Source organism: Pinus tabuliformis, chromosome 2_1, assembly GCF_031772625.1.
Source record: "Pinus tabuliformis cultivar Carrire ecotype Pingquan chromosome 2_1, CPIR1, whole genome shotgun sequence".
NCBI classification, from domain to species: Eukaryota; Viridiplantae; Streptophyta; class Pinopsida; order Pinales; family Pinaceae; genus Pinus; species Pinus tabuliformis.
The window spans coordinates 399514459-399534956 of record NC_142299.1 but is presented as its reverse complement, the minus strand read 5'-3'; the positions used below and the strand labels follow the sequence as shown (position 1 = coordinate 399534956).

Here is a 20498-nt window from a genome sequence, read left to right as displayed (position 1 = left end):
GATTAGCTTTGCTCTCTATTACTTAGCGCTTGATTGGCTTACTAAAACTTCCTCTTGATTTTGATTTAGCTCATATTTGGCTAGCATGTTGTCCAATCAAACTCTAATATCTATCATCATATTTATTCTCCCTATCGAATCTCATCTTCTTAGACTCTTAAAACCCCAACGTCATTATTTGACTTCATCTTCTTTATACCATAACACTCCAACTTCCTTCAATGTAATGTTTCACTGTATTGTAGCATTGTTCTTATTCTTTTTGCTTATCAATATATTGGTCATAACATTCATTGATACATTTATTATCTTGATCATGATCCGGTTAATATCATCCAACCACTCTATATTCATCTATCACACACTTACTCCCTCTGAACAAAAAAAACATGTGTTATCTTTATCACATTTATGGTTTAGCATTTGCCCATCCTATCTCAAAATGTGGGGTTGTGCACATTTACACCCATAATAAAATATTTATTATATACTTTACATCATCGTAAATAAAACCATACACGAGAAATTAGTTATTCATCATAAAACGGGCTTTACCCATCTTTGTTTATGGCTAACTAAGCCAGTATGCGAAAACACCATCAAAATTACAAATTTCTCTCGCACCTACCCCATCATTTGCCTTCCCTCCAATTCGAGTTTGTCTCCATAAAGAAAGCATTTGCATAGGATTGTTTGCGTTGACAAAAATAAATTGAAGAGCCGAAGGGCGGTTGGGGCTCTAACCGACTTCACCTGCAATAAACGGGCCGAATTGCTCTGTTCACCCTCATTTCAACCCCTCTCTCGGCCGGTCTTCGTCCCGCAGTTATCATCCCATGTCCCGCGATGGCTCTGAAATTCAGCATGAGAGTAGTGTGCATGGATTATTACATGGCCACTCCTATTCCAGAGGTGGATATCTGCTACAACGCATTTCATGGTATTCTACTCATCAAATGGCTTGTGAAACCCTTGAATTTTACAGCACTTTGCCTGTCAAATTCCTTTTTTTAATTTATTTATTGCTTTTATAGTTAATTTGATGGTCTTCCGTGTTGTTGACAGGTCAAACAGTGGCAGAGGTGCCCGTGATAAGAATATATGGCTCTACTCTCGCTGGTCAGAAGACTTGCATGCATGTTCATGGGGTTAGATTTCGAGTTCTTTTATTCAGAAGAATTTTAAGAAATGATTTTAATAGCTTGCATCTTTGGACTTTTGTTGTATCAGCAAGATAATTAAGAGCACGGGGTTCGAACTTGCGACGATTGGAAGCAATTCCAAAACCTTTTCCTCACTCTAGTTAAGTAGGCACAGTATAAATTTAACACAAGAATTGACTTCCTCGGGCAATCAGGCTTTCTACTTGTTAAATGTGCGCATAGGTTTCATTGGAACATGATCGCAGATAGATAGGCATATTAACGTGGAAAAAAGTTTGTCAAAGGATACGTGCCTTTGTATTAAGTTTCCTTTTGCATATTATAGGCATATTAACGTGGAACAAAATCTTATCAGAGGATACGTGCCTTTGTATTAAGATGCAATTGCATATTTGCATAACATCTGATAGGCCAATTATGCTGGAGGGGATGATAAATAAACAAAAAACTCTGCATTATAATTATGGCCAATATCTTTACATTGGATGTGATCCTACATGATTCTACCAGAAAGTTAGACAATAAGCATCTCTGATGGTTATTTTTCAGGTTTTTGTTTTCAGACACACTCTCTCTCTCACATACGCATGCTACATATAGAAGGAAGGGGATGGTTGAAGAAGCAAACATAAACACCTTGCAACTAATTGATCACTATGTTTGTAGGGGCTTGTTACTGTTTGGATTGTCTGGATTAACAGTCAAGATGCTAGGGCGGACAAGTGCATACTTAGTGTCATCTTGGCACGAGTCCCCACTCTTTAAGCCAACTTCTAAACGAGCCACTAGAGGCTTCTTTACACAACAACAATACTCCACCACAAAATCAATTGACAAGTGCCTACGAAATCTTCTTTGGGTGATTGGGGTCTAGGAGTTAATTTGAATAATTGCCAATCTGAAAATTTATTAATCACTATGTTAGCAGGTAATCTGTTACTCTTTGGATTAACAGTCAAGATTTTAGGGCAGCACTGCATAGGACAAGTCTCACTCACTGTCATTTTGGCATGAGTCTCCACTCTTTAAGTTGACTTCTAAAAGAACCACAGGAGACTTGTCCTATGAAATCAATTGACTAGTGCCTATGAAATCTTTTTTGGTTGATGGGGTCTAGGAATTGATTTGAACAATTGCCAATCTGAAAATTGATTTACTATAGTAGAAAAGTGTAGACCAGCAACCAAAACATTCAATAAATGAAAAAATAACCCCTCGAAAATGCACAAAATTGAGTGTGAACTGTCCTCACCAATTTTAGGATGAATGGCCTTGATGTTACCTTTGATACGATGTTGGAAACATAGTTTTAAAAACCGGAACTGATGACCGGATTGGTTCACCTAATAAACTAGGTTTCAAATCGGCATTGGTCAGATCTCAATGAACCGATTTTAAAAAATGGAAATAAATACAAGTACACAAGTACATGCTCAACACATTACAGATCATCAACTGAATGAAACAAAAACAAACACACAAGTGACGCTGTTGTTTTTGGACTAATGTCCTCGGAAAAACCCAATGCGGGAAAACCGGTGCAGCTATCTGAGGGTTTGATTTATTAAGCAGTTTCAAAATACAATTTGGGTGCCAAATTTGGCTCACCCAACAGAGAAAAATCTCGGCAGTAGTACCTCTCTACTCGGAAGCAGATATTCCGGCTGAAACCCTGGATAAACACTCCAACAACTGCACAGCTCCAATCTACCCCATGAAACCCCAACGTCAGCCTCTAGGGACTGCGTCAGTGTCTCTCTGGCCCAGCGTTAGCCCAACGTCACTCTGGCTTGGCTTGCGTCAGCATCTGGAGGCACTGTGTCTATCCTCTGGCCCCCTGCGTCACCCATGCTAGCCCTCTGAGGCACTGTGCAGCTCTTGGCTGCCTCTGCGTGAGCCTTGGCTAGCTCTGCATGAACCCTTGGCTGCTTTTGCGTCTCTCTCTCCGGCTACTGCGCTGATCCTATCAGTGCTATCTCTCAACTTTCTCAGCAAACCCAGCCCTAGAAAGTTGAAATTTTGATCTCTTGTGTGTTCTCCAAGTGACCCTCAAGCCTCCTTTTATACTTTTCTCGTTGACAAATCAACGGCCGAGATTAAGTCCCTAATCAACGGCTAAGATTAGATCTGGCTTGATCTATGACTTTTGGACCATTCTAACACAATTTTATATTAATTCACATTAATATTTTATTTTCCCTAAGTTTAGACTTAGGGACTCCATTAAAAATATTAATTATTTTAATATCTCCCAAACTGTTTAGAATCTGCCCAAACCCTTTTATTGGAGATCTCATGTGTCTTAGCCTCTCCACCAATTTTCGTGGCTAGAGCACATTCGATGCTACCCCAAATCAACACTTCCTCTTAGCGAGGACTCTGCTCTAGCAATACTTCTCACCGAGTATCACCCTGATCATCCGCCATCGGTCCTTGTGCTGATGCTAGACCTGCTGCCCATCATCTGCACTGCTGCATCTTGTACTGCTACCCATGGCCCTGCCACTGCTACTGCTGCATCCGTATTGCAACTCCCTCTCATCCTATTGCATCGTGCTGCCCATAGCATTGTCACTGCTAACCACTGCACTGTAACCCAGTTACTGAGAAGTAAGTAACTGATCTCCCAACTCTGACATCTCCGTCAGGCTAGAGACACCCATGATGCTGAAGCTCCCTCTGTCGCTGACAAGAGATCCCTCTCTGACCTTTGCGTTGCTGCAACAACTCCGTGCATCTCGCACTGTTGCACACCTCTCTATGCCATCCTGCACTGGTGCAACACTCCCATACTTCTTGCACTGTTGCCTCACGCTGTCTTGGGAACCTTGCACTGTAGCTCCCTCTGTCGCTCCATCTGCATCTGTCTCTACTGACATCCGCCAGTACTGCTACTTCTCTTCGGGGCTCTCATAGCAAGGTCTAATCCAAGAGGATGGGTACCTCGAAGATCCCATCCTCGAAGATCTTGCCCCTCATCGCTTGTAGTCTGCCTGACTATAGCTCAATGTCTCCCCACTTTCACTCAAGTGGTATGTGTGCACTCATGGCATAGTCATCGTCTGTCTCTACTTCCTTCTCTGCCCTTGCTGGCACAACCTTGGTCTCGGAGGCCTCTCCCTTGCTCTTCTTCCTTGCACACTAGGTCGCATGATGACCCAGGTCCCCATAGTGAAAGCATTTGACCTTGGAGAGGTCCTTCTTTTGTTTCTCTTGCTTTCCCTCAGATATTAGGGTAGCATCCACCTCCTCCTTCCTGATTCTGATCCCCTTGTCGCTGCTTCCCGCCTTGCTTAGCCTTATGATCTCTTCTTGGGGAAGAGCAACCCACATTTCCTCCCAATCTGGAAGGGTCGTCTTGCCCAGTATGCTCTGGACAAACACCTCCTAGTCTCCTGAGACTGCGTTCAGGGTTGTTCTTACCATCGATTCTTGATCTGGTGTGGCCCCTATGGAAGTCAGCTAATCCTGAATCTCCTTCAATCGACCGAGGAAGGGGTCGATCTGTTCTCCCTTCTGCATTTGGTATGATCGCAACTGATTTTCTAGTAACATCCTTCTCTGCACAGAAGTATGCTGGTACAATTTCTTTAGGGCCTCCCACATCTCATTTGCCGTGTCCTTTTCAACAATATGTGGTACTACATGGTCCTTGATCTCGTCAAGGATGATGCTCTTGGCCCTCGCCATTGCCTCCTCGTACTTGTCGTTATCAGCTGGGTCAACTAGCATAGCTATCGTCCTCAAGGCGAAGTGCTTGACACGATTCTTGTCTAGAACGGATAGGATTCTGGCCTTCCAGACTACGAAGTTTGAGGCTCCATCTAGTCTGTCCTGGTCTCTTACTTCGTTCACTGCCATCTCGTTGTTCCTCTACTTCCCTCCTGGAAGTTTTCGGTGTGACTCCCTCTGAGCCTCGATTTCGCTCCTGGAAACCCTTCTGCCAATGTCGAGATGCCCCCACTCCGATTGCCAATGCAGCGGCATCACTGATCCGGATTTTTCGGCTAGAAATCCTTGGTAGCAACTCCCTCCTCCTTGGCCTTGCCCTATTAGGTACTGTTTTGACTACAACACCCCACCAACTACACTCGGCAACTTACCCACAACCTCCTAAACCCTAGCAAATTGAAGGTTAGAGCTCTTAGGCTCTGCATTATCCCGGCAAATCAGCTTCCTCAGTCAACTGCGTCAGCCCTCCTGGCCTTTGTGTGGCTCTGCATGAGCCTGTCTTTGCCTCCCTCAGCATCTGCGCTGCCTCTTCCTGGCTCAATCTTGATGACGTAGGCACTATGTCACCCCTTTCTCGCTGCTACTTTGCTAGGAACAACTTCTGTCACTCGGGACAATTGTTTTTTGCCATTGCTGCTTTGCTCGGCTGATGTCCTCAGTTCTTGTGTGATTTGCAACCACGCTCTGATACCATGTTGAAGTTTCTAAGTCTAACCTGTTAGAAACCCTTCATGTACTTTACTGATTTATTCCTACCTACTTGTTCTGTTAATTAACAAGTTATTTACCATGTAAATACTGGAAATAAATACAAGTACATGCTCAACACATTACAAATCATCAACTGAAGGAAACAGAAACAAGCACACAAGTAATACCGTTGTTTTTGGACTAATGTCCTCAGAAAAACCCAATGCGGGAAAACCGGTGTAGCTATTTGAAGGTTTGATTTATTAAGCAGTTTCAGAATACAATCTGGGTGCCAAATCCGGCTCACCTAACAAAGAAAAATCTCGGCAGTAGTACCTCTCTACTCGGAAGGAGAAATTCCGGCTGAAACCCCGGATAAACACTTTGGCAGCTCTACAGCTCCAATTTGCCCCACGAAACCCCAACGTTAGCCTCTAGGGACTGCGTCAGCCTCTCTCTGGCTTAGCGTTAGCCCAGTGCCACTCTGGCCCTCTGCGTCAGTCCTCTGGCCCTCTGCGTCAGTCCTCTGGCCCTCTGCGTCACCCACGCTAGCCCTTTGAGGCACTGCGTAACTCTTGGCTGCCTCTGCGTGAGCCCTGGCTGGCTCTGCGTGAACCCTTGGCTGGCTCTGCGTGCCTCTCTCCGACTACTGCACTGATCCTCCTTGTGCTATCTCCGCCTCTTTGCTTCTGTATTCACTGCCCCTAAGCAGCAACTTTGATCATTCTCTCAACTTTCTCAGCAAACCCAGCCCCAGAAAGTCGAAACCTTGATCTCTTGGTGTGTGTGCACTCATGGCATAGTCATCGTCTGTCTCTACTTCCTTCTTTGCCCTTGCTGGCGCAGCCTTGGTCTTGGAGGCCTCTCCCTTGCTCTTCTTTCTTGGACACTGGGTCGCATAATGATCCAGCTCCCCATAGTGGAAGCATTTGACCTTGGAGAGGTCCTTCTTATGTTTCTCTTGCTTTCCCTCAGATGTTGGGGCAGCATCCACCTCCTCCTCCTTGATTCTGATCCCCTTGCCGCTGCTTCCCGCCTTGCTTAGCCTTCTGATCTCCTCCTGGCGAAGAGCAGCCCACATTTCCTCCCAATCTGGAAGGATTGCCTTGCCCAGTATGCTCTGGAAAAACACCTCCCAGTCTTCTAAGACTGCGTTCAGGGTTGTTCTCACCATCAATTCTTGATTCGGCGTGGCCCTTATGGAAGTCAGCTAATCCTGAATCTCCTTCAATTGACTGAGGAAGGGGTCGATCTGTTCTCCTTTCTGCATCTGGTATGATCGCAACTGATTTTCTAGTAATATCATTTTTTGCATAGAAGTATGTTGGTACAATTTCTTTAGGGCCTCCCACATCTCATTTGCCATGTCCTTTTCGGAAATATGTGGTACTACATGGTCCTTGACCTTGTCAAGAATGATGCTCTTGGCCCTCGCCATTGCCTTCTCGTACTTGTCGTTATTAGTTGGGTCAACTGGCATAGCTATCGTCTTCAAGGTGAAGTGCTTGACACGATTCCTGTCTAGAACGGATAGGATTCTGGCCTTCCAGACTACAAAGTTTGAGGCTCCATCCAGTTTGTCCTAGTCTCTTACCTTGTTCACTGCCATCTCGCTGCTCATCTACTTCCCTCCTGGAAGTTCTTGGTGTGACTCCCTCTGAGCCTCGATTTCCCTCCTGGAAACCCTTTTGCGAATGTCGAGATGCCCCCACTCCGATTGCCAGTGCAGCTGCACCACTGATTTGGATTTTTCGGCTAGAAATCCTCGGTAGCAACTCCCTCCTCCTTGGCCTTGCCCTATTAGGTACTGTTCTGACTACAGTACCCCACCAACTCCACTCGGCAACTTACTCACAACCTCTGAAACCTTAGCAAACTGAAGGTTAAAGATCTTAGGCTCTGCGCAATCCCGGCAAATCAGCTTCCTCAGTCAATTGCGTTAGCCCTCCTGGCCTTTGCGTGGCTCTGCATGAGCCTGTCTTTGCCTCCCTCAGCATCTGCGCTGACTCTTCTTGGCTCAATCTTGATGATGCAGGCACTACGTCACCCCTTGCTTGCTGCTACTCTGCTAGGAACAACTTCTGTCACTTGGGACAATTGTTTTCTGCCGTTGCTGCTTTGCTCGGCTGATGTCCTCATTTCTCCTGTGATCTGCAGCCACGCTCTGATACCATGTTGAAGTTTCTAAGTCTAACCCGTTAGAAACCCTTCATGTACTTTACTGATTTATTCCTACCTACTTGTTCTGTTAATTAACAAGTTATTTACCATGTAAATACTGGAAATAAATACAAGTACATGCTCAACACATTACAAATCATCAACTGAAGGAAACAGAAATAAGCACACAAGTGACATCGTTGTTTTTGGACTAATGTCCCCGAAAAAACCCAATGCGCGAAAACTAGTGTAGCTATCTGAGGGTTTGATTTATTAAGCAGTTTCAGAATACAATCTGGGTGCCAAATCCGGCTCACCCAACAAAGAAAAATCTCAGCAGTAGTATTTTTGTTTATCAAGAATTTTTTTGCTTCATTGGTATCAGAAGAAGTTCGTTCCTCAGGCTCTGTTGATCTTCCGCTATCTCTGCCATCCGTCTCCGCTCCATTGCCATTCTTTGTCCACACGTCGTCTGCTACAATTACCCCGCTAACGTCTCTGCACTCAATCCGCTGCTGCGCATTCCATTTCCGCTGCAATCCGCTACTTATTCTTGGCCGACCCCATCTCGTCCGTGCACTGTTCACCGCATCCATTCCCAACGCCTGTGCACTCCCTCACATTGCGGTCACGCTGTTTGGTTTCCGCTGCCAAGTCCCTCGCATACTATATATATAGATATAGATATAGATATATTTTGTTTTTAAATTTTAATATATTTATTTTATGTCATTTGGACTATGTGGTCTTGTGCCCTTAAGTTATGAATGCCAATGGCATATTTCGACTCTGTGAGTACTGTAAGGTACATCACACCAAGCCTTTTGGGAGTTGACATTAATTTATTAACTAGATTCTCTCTTTTTCACAATGGAAGTGTATGAGAAGTATTATGTCAAGTAGAGGAAACACGCACAGAGTTGAAGAGAAAATATCAAGATTGAAAGTGAAGGGGTTTAAGGTGACATGGACAGAAGGGGCCTAAGTACATAATTTCCTAGAGTTCCAAGTCATTGCCACCAATGGATAGGCAAAAGGTAATTAATCCCTCTCCAGAACATGGATTGACCTAGTGCTAGGTTGGTTAGGCAGACTGATCACCTGGAGGAATAAGCTGCCCACAAGACATCTGGCAGTAGCATAATCATTCTCGTACCAAGTAATTCAGATTCACTGCTCAGCAGATAAGCATAAGTATTCAGATGGATGTTCAGCAGATAAGTAGAAAATACAGATTGTTCAGCAGATGAGCACATAAATAAATTATGGTTCAAACAGTGAAGATTATGAAATAGAAGAAACAGAAGATGCCCCAGAATTCTCACCAAAATTAGATGACGGAAGTATTCCGCAAGTGTCATTATTAGCTATGACAGGTATATCACAACCTCAAACCTTAAAGTTAAAAGGACACATAAAGAAGAACAACGTAGTGGTTCTCATTGACTTTGGTAGCACACACAATTTTTTAGATGCAATTGTGGCAAAGAGACTCAATATTTTTTCATTTCCCTTACCAAACATGAAAGTGATGGTAGCTAACGGTAAGAAGATTGAAAAGGTGGGGAAATGCCATAAGGTCAACTTGCAGATTCAAGACTTTAATTTAGAGTCTCCGTTCTTCACGGTACTGTTAGGAGGAGTAGATGTAGTCTTAGGTATTCAGTGGTTATGAACTTTAGGTACTTATGCTGCCAACCATCAAGTACAATTTATAAAATTCAAATGGGGAGGTCACAAGTACAAACTACACGGATTCCAAGCACTAGAAAATCAATTTGTATCATCATCTCAGATGATGAAGCTGAGTCGAAAAGGAGCACCTGCTTATGTAGTACAATGTCACCAATTAGAAATGTTATCTGCAAATATGACCAGTGAAGAGTCACCAGAGATACAAGATCTAGTTCAGAAGCATGAAAAAGTATTTCAAGACCGACCTATGAAAAAGCCATACCGATATCCACATCACCAAAAATCGGAAATTGAGAGATTAATTCAAGACCTTTTAAAGTGTGGAACCTTGATCATCTTGGAATATTTGATCAAGTGGAAGGACTTACCCGAAGAAGACGCTTTCTGGGAGAATGAATCATTCTTCAACAACATCCGTCGTTATTAATGCTTTGAGGACAAAGCAGTCTTTCGAGAGGAAGGCAATGCTATGTAAAAACTAATTAGTTTTAGGTTTATTATTTAATTTTAGGTTTAGTTAGACGAAAGGGCACGATCATAAGATCATGCCCTTTCCCAAAGGGTGTCCATGGCGGTATATAAGCCAGGAACCTCATTGTAATCAATCATCATCTGTCAATTCATTTATTAATAAAATATTTCTATATATATTTCTGTTTATCAAGAAGTTTTTTGCTTCATAGACCTTTGAAGAGTGATGTTGTGCCTCCTCAATAATGGCCTGGAGTGTAAGGATGTGGTCAATGCTCTAATAGTTAGGTTGGGGTCCAGCATGTCCTTTGGCTTTGAGTAGCCTCCTCTCAAGCTCCCCCGAAAGCATCAAATTGGCTATGGCATAAAATTTAAAAATTATATGGCCTAACATGATTGTCTTGTAGTTGTTGGGATTCATACGAGAGCCTGATTAGTGAATCAAGTGGATAATATGATGCTACCAAGATTGTCAAAAACCCTTGTAGACTACATGGTTGAACAATTTGGCTAGGTCGCTATCCCTAGCATGAAGACCCTGTTTGAAAAGCTCTGCTTGGAATGAGTGTGAGTGCGACTAAGAAAGACTTGGATATAGAGAATGAGTGTGGCATTACAGCCAGAGAAGAGGCAGAGTGCAGGTCTGCTTGCGGTAGGAGAATGGCAAAGCTCAGAGGCTGTTTCAGCACGCGGGAAACATGGAGTTATCAGAACCAACAAAGTTCTGGTACCACTGCCAGATTGGGGATGAGCAACTCGAAGATTGAGGACATGTAACTCCACCTATCTGTGTTTTTATTAACTCAAAGCTGCATATATACAATGGGAGGTAACTTTTTCTTGCACATCCTATGAGAGACTCTTGGTCTTCATCCAGGCTCTCCAGTTCATGTACCTCTGTATTATGTACATCTATAACAATACAATAATCCTGAAGGATTGTGTGTCGAAAATACTTGTACTTTTGCTACGCTCTCTTCAAAGTTCATACTATAGTGACGTGCTTCTGTAGATCTTATCACTGCATCACCGTTCTCCAATTTTTTAATATTCGTTTTGGCACATTAATTCATTCTAATCAGGCAGTCAATATTTCCTGTTGTAAGTATGCATATGTACATTCTTGCTCAATTTCGATTTCTTATCGATGATATCCATCCGCAGCATCATGAGGCTTAATACTAGCCATAGAAAATTGTTCTCATAAACTTGTACTTTTTTTTGCCTCCATACTGATATAAAATTATGAATTTCTTCAGTTATTCTGGGTACTGTATTAATCATCGGGGGTTCAATATTAAATTTATTTGCCGTTTGTCTTTTTTTCTTCTAATAGGAATAATGTTGAACATTGCTAAGTGTTTGGAGCTACATATTAGTAAGCAAGGACAATGCGTGTTTCAGCTATATGGACTATGAATAATGACTACAAATGTCAAGTGGTTTGTGATTGGGCATGGTTCATCCCGTCACTTAATGTTCTTGGTATGATGGATAGTAGCCAATTACTCCTAAATTTTACGTAGGCTGCATTTCATTTTGGCCACTCTATTTTTTTTGTATATGGGCAAGTACATCAAGTTGTGATTGTAGCGTGTCAAGGAGATTGACCCATAACAAGAATATGTGGTTTTTGTCAATGGCTGAAAATTTAATTTTCCCAAACAGATTATTTGGTTGGAGTCGGGTGGTGGTGGCAGTGACGGGGATGAATGGCAGCAGTGTGAAGGAAAGAAAGGGATCGTGAAGTAAAAATTAGTAACACATAGCCAAGGATGTACACTAACACTACTTGTTCCAATCTGCATGGAATCTAATTAGAAATACTCAGAAATTACATCATTCTCCCTTCAATAGGCAGTGCTGTAACTGATTGATGATCATGACAGTACGGAAAGGAACAGAACAGTAGCTTCTATCTGAAAAAAGTTGTTTCCTCACAGAAACAAACATGGTAGTTCGTAATATTAAACTATAGAATGTTTATGGGCTTTTACATATTAATATGTGGGAATATACTTATATTCAACTAAATATCGTTAAGTATTTTATGGTTTAGTTCATTTCAAATTCAGAGGAGAATGGAAATGTTGTTTAGCTTTTACATTATTTCACATTTGTTGGGATGCAAGGTAAATTCATACTTTACTGTAATCATATGAAAGCTTCAGTTTAGAAATCCTGGTGATCTGCATCTTTACAAGTTCAGCATGCAATTTATATAATTTTGTGGAAATGACCGTTTTCTATTTTATAGTGTCAACTTTATGCTATCAATCTATCTTTGCGCATGCAACATATAGTTGTGGAAAAAATGTTTTAGCCCTGCTAATTTTGTTGTTGTGCTGGTTGACAAAGTTCTAGGTTTTTCATGTTAAATTTATCCTGCTTCAGAGGGTTGCTTTTCATTTAGTTTTAATAATTGTTTTCTACTGAACTTATGCAGGCTTTCCCATATCTCTATGTACCATACGATAACGACTTGCCTCAAAATCTTCAAGAAGGCTAGTGCTCTTAGCATCCAAATATTTGCTTTATGAATTTGATTTTGCTTTTCAAATTGCAAATACTATGACATCTTTTTTCCCACCATGTGTTTCTGTTTTCTCCATGAAGGCTCAATTTTTGACTTTGATTGTTGTTTATGTCTTTTATCTTAAGTCCCAATGGACGATAGTGGCTGCAAAATTCATCCATTATGTCCACTGGTTTCAAAGGACTATGTGAAGTAGTAAAAAAGTAAATAGTATGTTGTCTATTCAGTCCAAAATGCAATGCATTATTATTTGCATAGGAAAATAGAAGCTATTTATACTTTTTATGTGAGAAGTTTCTCATGCAAATGTCTGATCCGGAATCTCTATAATAATAGAATAAGATATTTATTTCAGGCTTGAATTAACTATAAATTTGCTTTTGTTGGTTTATGAACACTTCTCACTTCATGTCATCTTTTGCCTGCTTTTCAAGTGAAGGGATCCTTTGTGGTTGTTCTAGTCTGAGTGGAAGTCCCCTTGTCATCCCCAGAATCCCTTATCCTTAGAACAACTCATACGACAGTTTACTTTTATTGAATGATAAGGCTTGTCAAGATTTAAGCACAGCTTTCCACCACAATCAATAAGCATGCAATAAATTAATACATGTGCTTTTGTTCTTTGATGGGCAATGCAATTCGTGGCTAATTCACTGGGATTGGCACTGAATCGCTATGTAACAAGGATAACTGTAATAAGAGATCCTCACCTCCCATTTATAGATTTATTTTTGAAAGCTTCCATGCCTGAGCTGGATTTAAGGTGACAAGAGGAAGAGTTCCATAATTTATTTATGTGCTCATCTGCTGAACAATCTGTATTTTCTACTTATCTGCTGAACATCCATCTGAATACTTCTGCTTATCTGCTGAGCAGTGAATCTGAATTACTTGGTACGAGAATGATTATGCTACTGCCAGATGTCTTGTGGGCAGCTTATTCCTCCAGGTGATCAGTCTGCCTAACCAACCTAGCACTAGGTCAATCCATGTTCTGGAGAGGGATTAATTACCTTTTGCCTATCCATTGGTGGCAATGACTTGGAACTCTAGGAAATTATGTACTTAGGCCCCTTCTGTCCATGTCACCTTAAACCCCTTCACTTTCAATCTTGATATTTTCTCTTCAACTCTGTGCGTGTTTCCTCTACTTGACATAATACTTCTCATACACTTCCATTGTGAAAAAGAGAGAGTCTAGTTAATAAATTAATGTCAACTCCCAAAAGGCTTGGTGTGATGTACCTTACAGTACTCACAGAGTCGAAATATGCCATTGGCATTCATAACTTAAGGGCACAAGACCACATAGTCCAAATGACATAAAATAAATATATTAAAATTTAAAAACAAAATATATCTATATCTATATCTATATATATAGCAGATGTGTTAACACCAAATTTTCCTACACAATTCTTGGTGTTAAGTTCTAAGGTATGTTCGTGGATATTATATGGCGTGAACTCAACATCACTGAGCTTAACATTTGGCATAGGCAGTTTGTGGACATCATATGGTTGAACTCAACTTTTTGGAGTTGATGGTTTGTAAGGACCCTGGCTGTATGAGTACCCCTATTCCAGCCCAACCTTGTTCTAGAGTTGCAATGTTGGAGATTATCTAGCAATCTGTATTATAGGAGGAAAGCATGTGCTATTTTTTGCAAGTTTCCAAAGATCTATTTTTAGCAGCTTTTCCCCAGTCATTACAGGATGTATGGGGGATGAGGATAGTGAGAAGGGAATTTTAGATCTTAATTCTGTTATTTTAAGCTGTTTCTTTTTTCAGAAACTTGATCTTTTTCAGTAGCAGATGAGACCTAATGTTAAGTTATTCAAATAGGCACATTGAGATTTTCAAGATTTATAGTATATTACTTTATAGTTGATTTTCTCGTTCCAATATTTTTATTAATTCTAACTAACTTTTATGTATATTACTTTATATTTATATATATATACACACATATAATTTATACATATATTATAAGAAAAGGTCCTTTATATAACTAATTCCCATTTAAATACTAAATAACTTATAATTTTAATTATCAAACAATACCTTTTTAACTAACCATTAACACCATTTAAATTATTTTATATATTTATATATTTTTTATTGGTCACCTAATATAACTAATTTCCATTAAATTATAATAATTTTTATGACTCTGGTCCTAAAGTCAAAATTAGCAGTTGGTCAAGATAGCCGTTGGAGGCTCTGCTCAGACTATTTAACATGCTAAGATGGCTCTGTTTCTTCAACTTGTCCTTATGATGAACCACACTAGTTGGTTCGAAACGCGTCAACAAATGATTTATCTTGTGATTTAAGCCGAAGAATTTCTCTTAAAGATTTATAGTGTTGTAAAATTATATTTTTAGAAAATTTATCTTTCTTGAAATCTAAAGGCAGATTTGGATCCAAGGGGGCTTTGTTTGTGCGAGGTTTTGACGTATTTTTGGCCTTACTCAAAGCTAGTCAATTTTTGTCAAACTAAGTTATAAAAATATAAATTTGCTCTTTTAGAATATATCACATTTTTGGAGCTCAATTTTGAGTATGGAGCGGGGGTGAATTTTGGTTGCATTTAGAGTCTATTGATTTTTGGTTTATTTTTAGTGGTGAGTTTTTTTCGATTTGGTCCTATTTTTTAGAAACCTAGTATTCTATATGATTTTATTTATGTCCAACATGTGACCACTAATGTAGGTCAAAGGGACTCTTCAATTGGGTCCTATTTATTAGAAACCTAGTATTTTATATGATATTATTTATGTCCAACAAGTGACCACTAACGTAGGTCAAAGGGACTGCTCAATATAATGATGCCAATACATAGTGGGAACCCTAAAGAGGATCCTATGAAAGTAGAGTGCAGAAAGCAAGAATGTGAATAACAGTGGGGTAAAGTTTCACACTATTTCAATAAATTTGGATTTCATATCAATTTGGAGCATTTCAGAAGATACTTTGTGGGCCCTATTACCCTTGACCCATGCACATGGGTAACTCCTAGGAGGAAAAAGTTCTCGTCTTTGGTCAGCCAGCTAGCCAACAACTCTATGATGATCCTCATATAGCTTCACTTCAAAGCTCTCCACTTTTGGTTCGGTTAGTGCTTTCTCCCATCTAGCATACTTCTTGAAGTAAGGTGGGTCACATATCGAGAGGTACACTAAGCATTTCTATAATCATGTGCTTTCGTTTAATGCTAAGGGCATTCTAATATGGATCATAGGTTGAGTTGAATGATTGACCACTTTTGATTGTATCCTTGTTCCCACAATTCACCTGGGAGGTTATCATTTGCCCCTAGTCTTGTGTGACCTTCCGTAAGGCCTTTTTCTTTCCACTGTGTAGGAGGGACAAATAGGAGGCATTGATTGATGTAGCTTGCCCAAGGTAATTCATACTTGCCAATTTTCAGCTGTCCTTGTATCCACTTCCATTCTTTGGGCTGATTGTCATTTGTCACTATCACTGACACCCTTTATTCACATCTCTGAGTCAGGGTTTGGAACTTTGCCCTAAGAGTTTGATGTAATCGAAAGAAATATAAAAGCATATATAGCCACAAAAGAACAAAATTGAAAAATGCAAAAGATGGCTTGGAATAATAGTAAGCACTGTTGAGATTATAGCTTGGAAGCTTGAAGGTGATTTTGCATGGATCAGGTGCCATGACATGTAGCGAGTCACTTTAAATATCTCCTACAACAGTTTATTAATGATTTTCCTAAGTCAAGACTTTGGACGACAATTTAATTTAATTGTTGGGTATTTTTTATCAAAATGGAAAATAAGTTAATGACAGATTAAGTGGTAGTTGTTGATCTTTTGCTTGAGATTAGGATTTGATCTTTTTAATAGGAGATTCGAGCCAAAGGAGATGCACTTTTGATTTGGCATGAGTTTAGATTCAATGGAGCGTAGAATTTGACAGCGAGAGTGAGAAAAGGCTAGATCGAGATCAGGGCAAAGTGAGATCAACAGAGAGGCCGAGTTTCATTGTACGTAGAAGTTTTTTGTAATATTGTATTTGCTGAAATATGCTATTCAACCCTACAAATTTCAAATTTTCTTTGATTATTTTCGTTGAACACTTGGTGAATATATATTTCAATTTCATCAAACACTTGTAATGCAAAGTAATGAACACTTTTAGCAAGAAGATATGAAGGGAAAATTAAAGGCTTTTATTAACTTGATTGGAAGCTTTTATAATGCAAAATCAATGAAGAACCTGGAATCCATTTCCAACAATAGAGTAGACCAGCTCGACCCACAAGAAGAGTGAAACCGACTCTTTGAAAATGGACTCAACCTAGAAAAACAAGTGATTCGACCCCCTCAACAAATTAATCTCGGACTCAACAATTTAGTCCCTAATAGATAACAAAACTCGACCCCTCAAGATGATCACGATTCACAAACCTAATGGAAGAACTCGGCCTATGGATAACAAACTTGACCTTTAGGAAACGAAATAACTTAGCCACCAATTGATGAGTTCGGCCTCTCTGATTTGCAAGTAGTAACTCAGCGCAAATACTGAACTCTACCAACTTAGAATATATTCGACCCTCCAATAAATGCGAATTTGGCCTATCCTATTGATCCTCGTAGGATATAGTCCTCGATAAAGGGGAAAACCCAAAAATACCCAAGGTTGGGCAAGTTTTGGGGTAGCTAGGGCAAAAGGCTCAAGGTGGGGGCTTGGTGTGAACATCACTCAATTAATTAAAGAGAAAACCCCCTAATAGAAATCTATAAATACAAGAGGCCTAGAAGCACTTGAGATATCATTGAATTGAAATTGAATTGTCTTTGTTTTTTGAGCCCGAGGCTCTGAGTGTTTTAAGACGCCTTTTTCCTACTAATTTTGGTGGTGAAAGATTCCACCCTATTTAGTAAAAATTCTATTTTATCTTTTATTTTTCTCTGTTTTGGTTAAGCAAATTCTCTATGTTGTTCCATTGGTCAACAAATTATGCCCGGGAGTAGAGGTGATTGTTCAATGCCAACGCTAGATAAAGAAGGTTCTGAAATAGGGTGGCACCGTTGTTTTCTAAGGCAGTGTGGTTGTAGGGAAACAACGCACTAAGTTCAGGGGTTCTCACTCAGGTTGCAGCCTCAATGCCAACCCTAATCATAGAACACTTTTGGCATTTGAGGTGATCCTATGCGTTGCCCAGGACAATGACTTTTATTGAGCCACAATGGACCTATTTGATACGACGTGAAGTGTATCTAATTCACACCTAGCGGCAAGAGAGATGCTTCATTTGCTACCATAGGAGAAGCGAATGCGTTCACTATCCAGTGAGATTTTTTTTGTATAGCGAAGGAAAGGTGCCATGTAGTCGTAGCGGCTCAAAATTTCTAATCTAGCACATAGCAGCTTAGAATCTAAAATTGCGCATGCATTGGAGGACGAATCAGGCAACAAGAATTACAAAATTTTGAATCGAGCATGTAGCGGGTTGGAATTACGGAGACCTTTCGCAGTTGTAGAGGACTTGAAGGGAAATCACAATTGACTTGTTGAAGCCGTATTGGGTTACAAACACATTTCTGAGGCTGCAAATGGCGTCCGGTGGTGTATCATGGCGCAAGGAAATAAAATAACATAGTTCTGATTGATTCTAGAGACAAGCCTCAGACGGTTAAAAGCATAGTGGTAAGGGACAACAAGTTAGTGCGCTTTGATAAGGCACCATTGAACAAAGCAATAGGGCCAACACAAGGATTGTCCCAACCATAGGTGGAAGCTTGAAGAGAGAGATTGCCGCAAACCCCTTTGACAGTGAACCAACTGGACATAAGGAAAATAAAGTGACAATAGTAGTGAGTTATTAATTGGTACAATAGCCATAGAATTGAATAATTGTTAATAGTGGTAACTGTTGAAATGTCCAAGGGAAAATCTGGGCTATATTTTTCAGTATTGAAAGAATTGATATTATTGGGGTGAATACTGCTTATCTTTTACATTTGATATTTTTTGATGCTTCTTTATTTACCGTGTTTTGAATGATCATTATGGAAAGTGTAATGATTTCTGTGATATCAATGCAATATATACTCCATATTCTGAAACCCCAAGGGCAGAAAATCCCCTTGGGATACTACAGTGGTATCAGAGTTGGCTATCTTGCCAGCCTGGAGGGTGTTTGAAGATGGGACAGTTGTAAGCGTTTTTTGGCGAGAAGTAAGCAGAGTCTTGGAGGAAGTTGGAAGAGCTGCAAGTGAAAACTATAAAAAAATTGCAATATTGGAACAAAATGGCTCTTATAGAATTAGAGAAGTTGGACAGAAAGGCTGCAGCACCTGAGGAAAATGAATTGGATCAATCTCTTGAACTCGATGATAAGAGCACACAACAAAAAGCAGATAGAAGGAAATGGGACGATTTTTGGGCTAGCTACAATAAAAAAACAAATTGAGCGATACTGATGGTGAGCCCAAAACAGAGAAATGAAGTACAGAAGAAGCTGAAGCAAGGATAAAGGCATATTGGAAAAAGTGGTCATGGCTATATCCTCCTAAATAGAATAAAAATCCTAAAGACGAAACCATACCTAGTGGTAATGGTGTTGACAGAAAACAACAGAGTGGTCGTCTCAAGGAAGGGGACACCTTTTCTGATAGCAATGTCATTCAAATTTCAGATATGTTCGAAGGTAAAGGCAGTAGTGGTTGCAAGGACTCTCCAGACACTTCTTGCAGTGGTTTGTCGCTGTATAGCTCAATCTGAGCGCTAGCAGGCACAAAGACATCAGATAGTGATACTGACATCTACACTAAGGGTATTACAGGGTCTACTATGAAGCTGTTAGAGAAAGATCTACAGGTTGCAGTGGGTGTTGGTCGTGATATGGAACCTTATAATATTTTATCAGATGAAGAAATAGATGAACAACCTGGTGACCAACATGCTATTAATGATAAGTCAGAGGGAGCTAATAGTATTAATGGCAAGTCAAAGGGAGCTAATAGTATTAATGGCAACTAAAAGGTTGTTGATGGTGTTGATGACAAGAATCAGATTTTGAGGAAATTGAGTTGCATGCAGGACCAGGAAAAAACAAGCTCAAAACCCTTGGACACACCTATAGAAACTGCTACTACAATTTTGGTTTTTGTTCAGGCAGAGCCTGTTTTGTCGGTTGAAGGTGTTGGCATTTCTTTAGCTACATTTGCAGCCACTTCAAATTATGGTGATCCTAAGAACTATAGTCTTGGAGCTTCTTTTGAAAAAGGGACTACAGCTGATGTGGTGATCACTCTATCTGGAGACAACAGAGACCATACTGTAGCATTGATTAATGGGGAATTTTCTCTAGACACAAGATTCAATGATGCAAATGGTGAACCTAATACTAATATAGAGAGTATGGCCCGTAGGACAGAATCCTTTCCATACCAAGCCATAGGAACTAATGTCATTGCAAAGGATAATATTAGTGGTGAAAAGCCTGTAAATGAAAGCTTACCTTTGCAGACAGAATGTACGCCTATTGAAATGCCTGAAGTGCCATATTTTGAGTTGGAATTGCATATTGACATTTGATCTACTTACAGTCTGCCTTTGGGTGCTGTAACTACTACTAGAAGTGACAAGAGTGTGTTTGTAGATGTTCATAGTGACAAGAGAGCATCTCTTGATGTTGATGGTGACAAGAGTGCCCCTGTTGAAGTTCATGAAGTTCCATCTTCTGAGTTAGAATTGCCTTCTAGTAATGAATTGCCTGTTGATACTGGACCCACTTTAGTTCACAGTCTGCCTTCAGGTGCTGAAATTACTACTAGAAGTAATAAGGATGAATCTGTAGATGTTGATGGCGACAAGAGTGTTGCAGATGTTGAGAATGGCAAGAGTTTGCTTTTGCAGATAGAATGTTTACCTGTTGAAGTTCATGAAGTTCCATCATCTGAGTTGGAATTTCATGCTACTAATGAATTGCCAGCTGACACTGTGGCTATGCTTACAGTCTTTTTATTGGTGCTGAACCGAATATTAGAAATGAAGAGTTAGCATTTGT

The 20498-nt window shown here is 40.2% G+C and overlaps 1 protein-coding gene across 2 annotated transcripts in view; it reads left to right on the top strand.

Annotated features, from left to right (window-relative positions):
* The first annotated feature begins 584 nt into the window (after positions 1-584).
* Positions 585-20498, top strand: part of REV3 (recovery protein 3) — a 410344-nt gene continuing 390430 nt past the window's right edge. Inside the window, exons 1-3 of one of the 2 annotated variants that reach the window (XM_089402765.1) lie at positions 585-940; positions 1066-1148; positions 12358-12415. In XM_089402765.1, the coding sequence (XP_089258891.1) occupies positions 847-940; positions 1066-1148; positions 12358-12415 (235 nt within the window). In that variant the 5' untranslated portion in view covers positions 585-846. The remainder of the gene's footprint in view (positions 941-1065; positions 1149-12357; positions 12416-20498) is intronic. The other variant, XM_089402764.1, reaches the window with a different exon arrangement.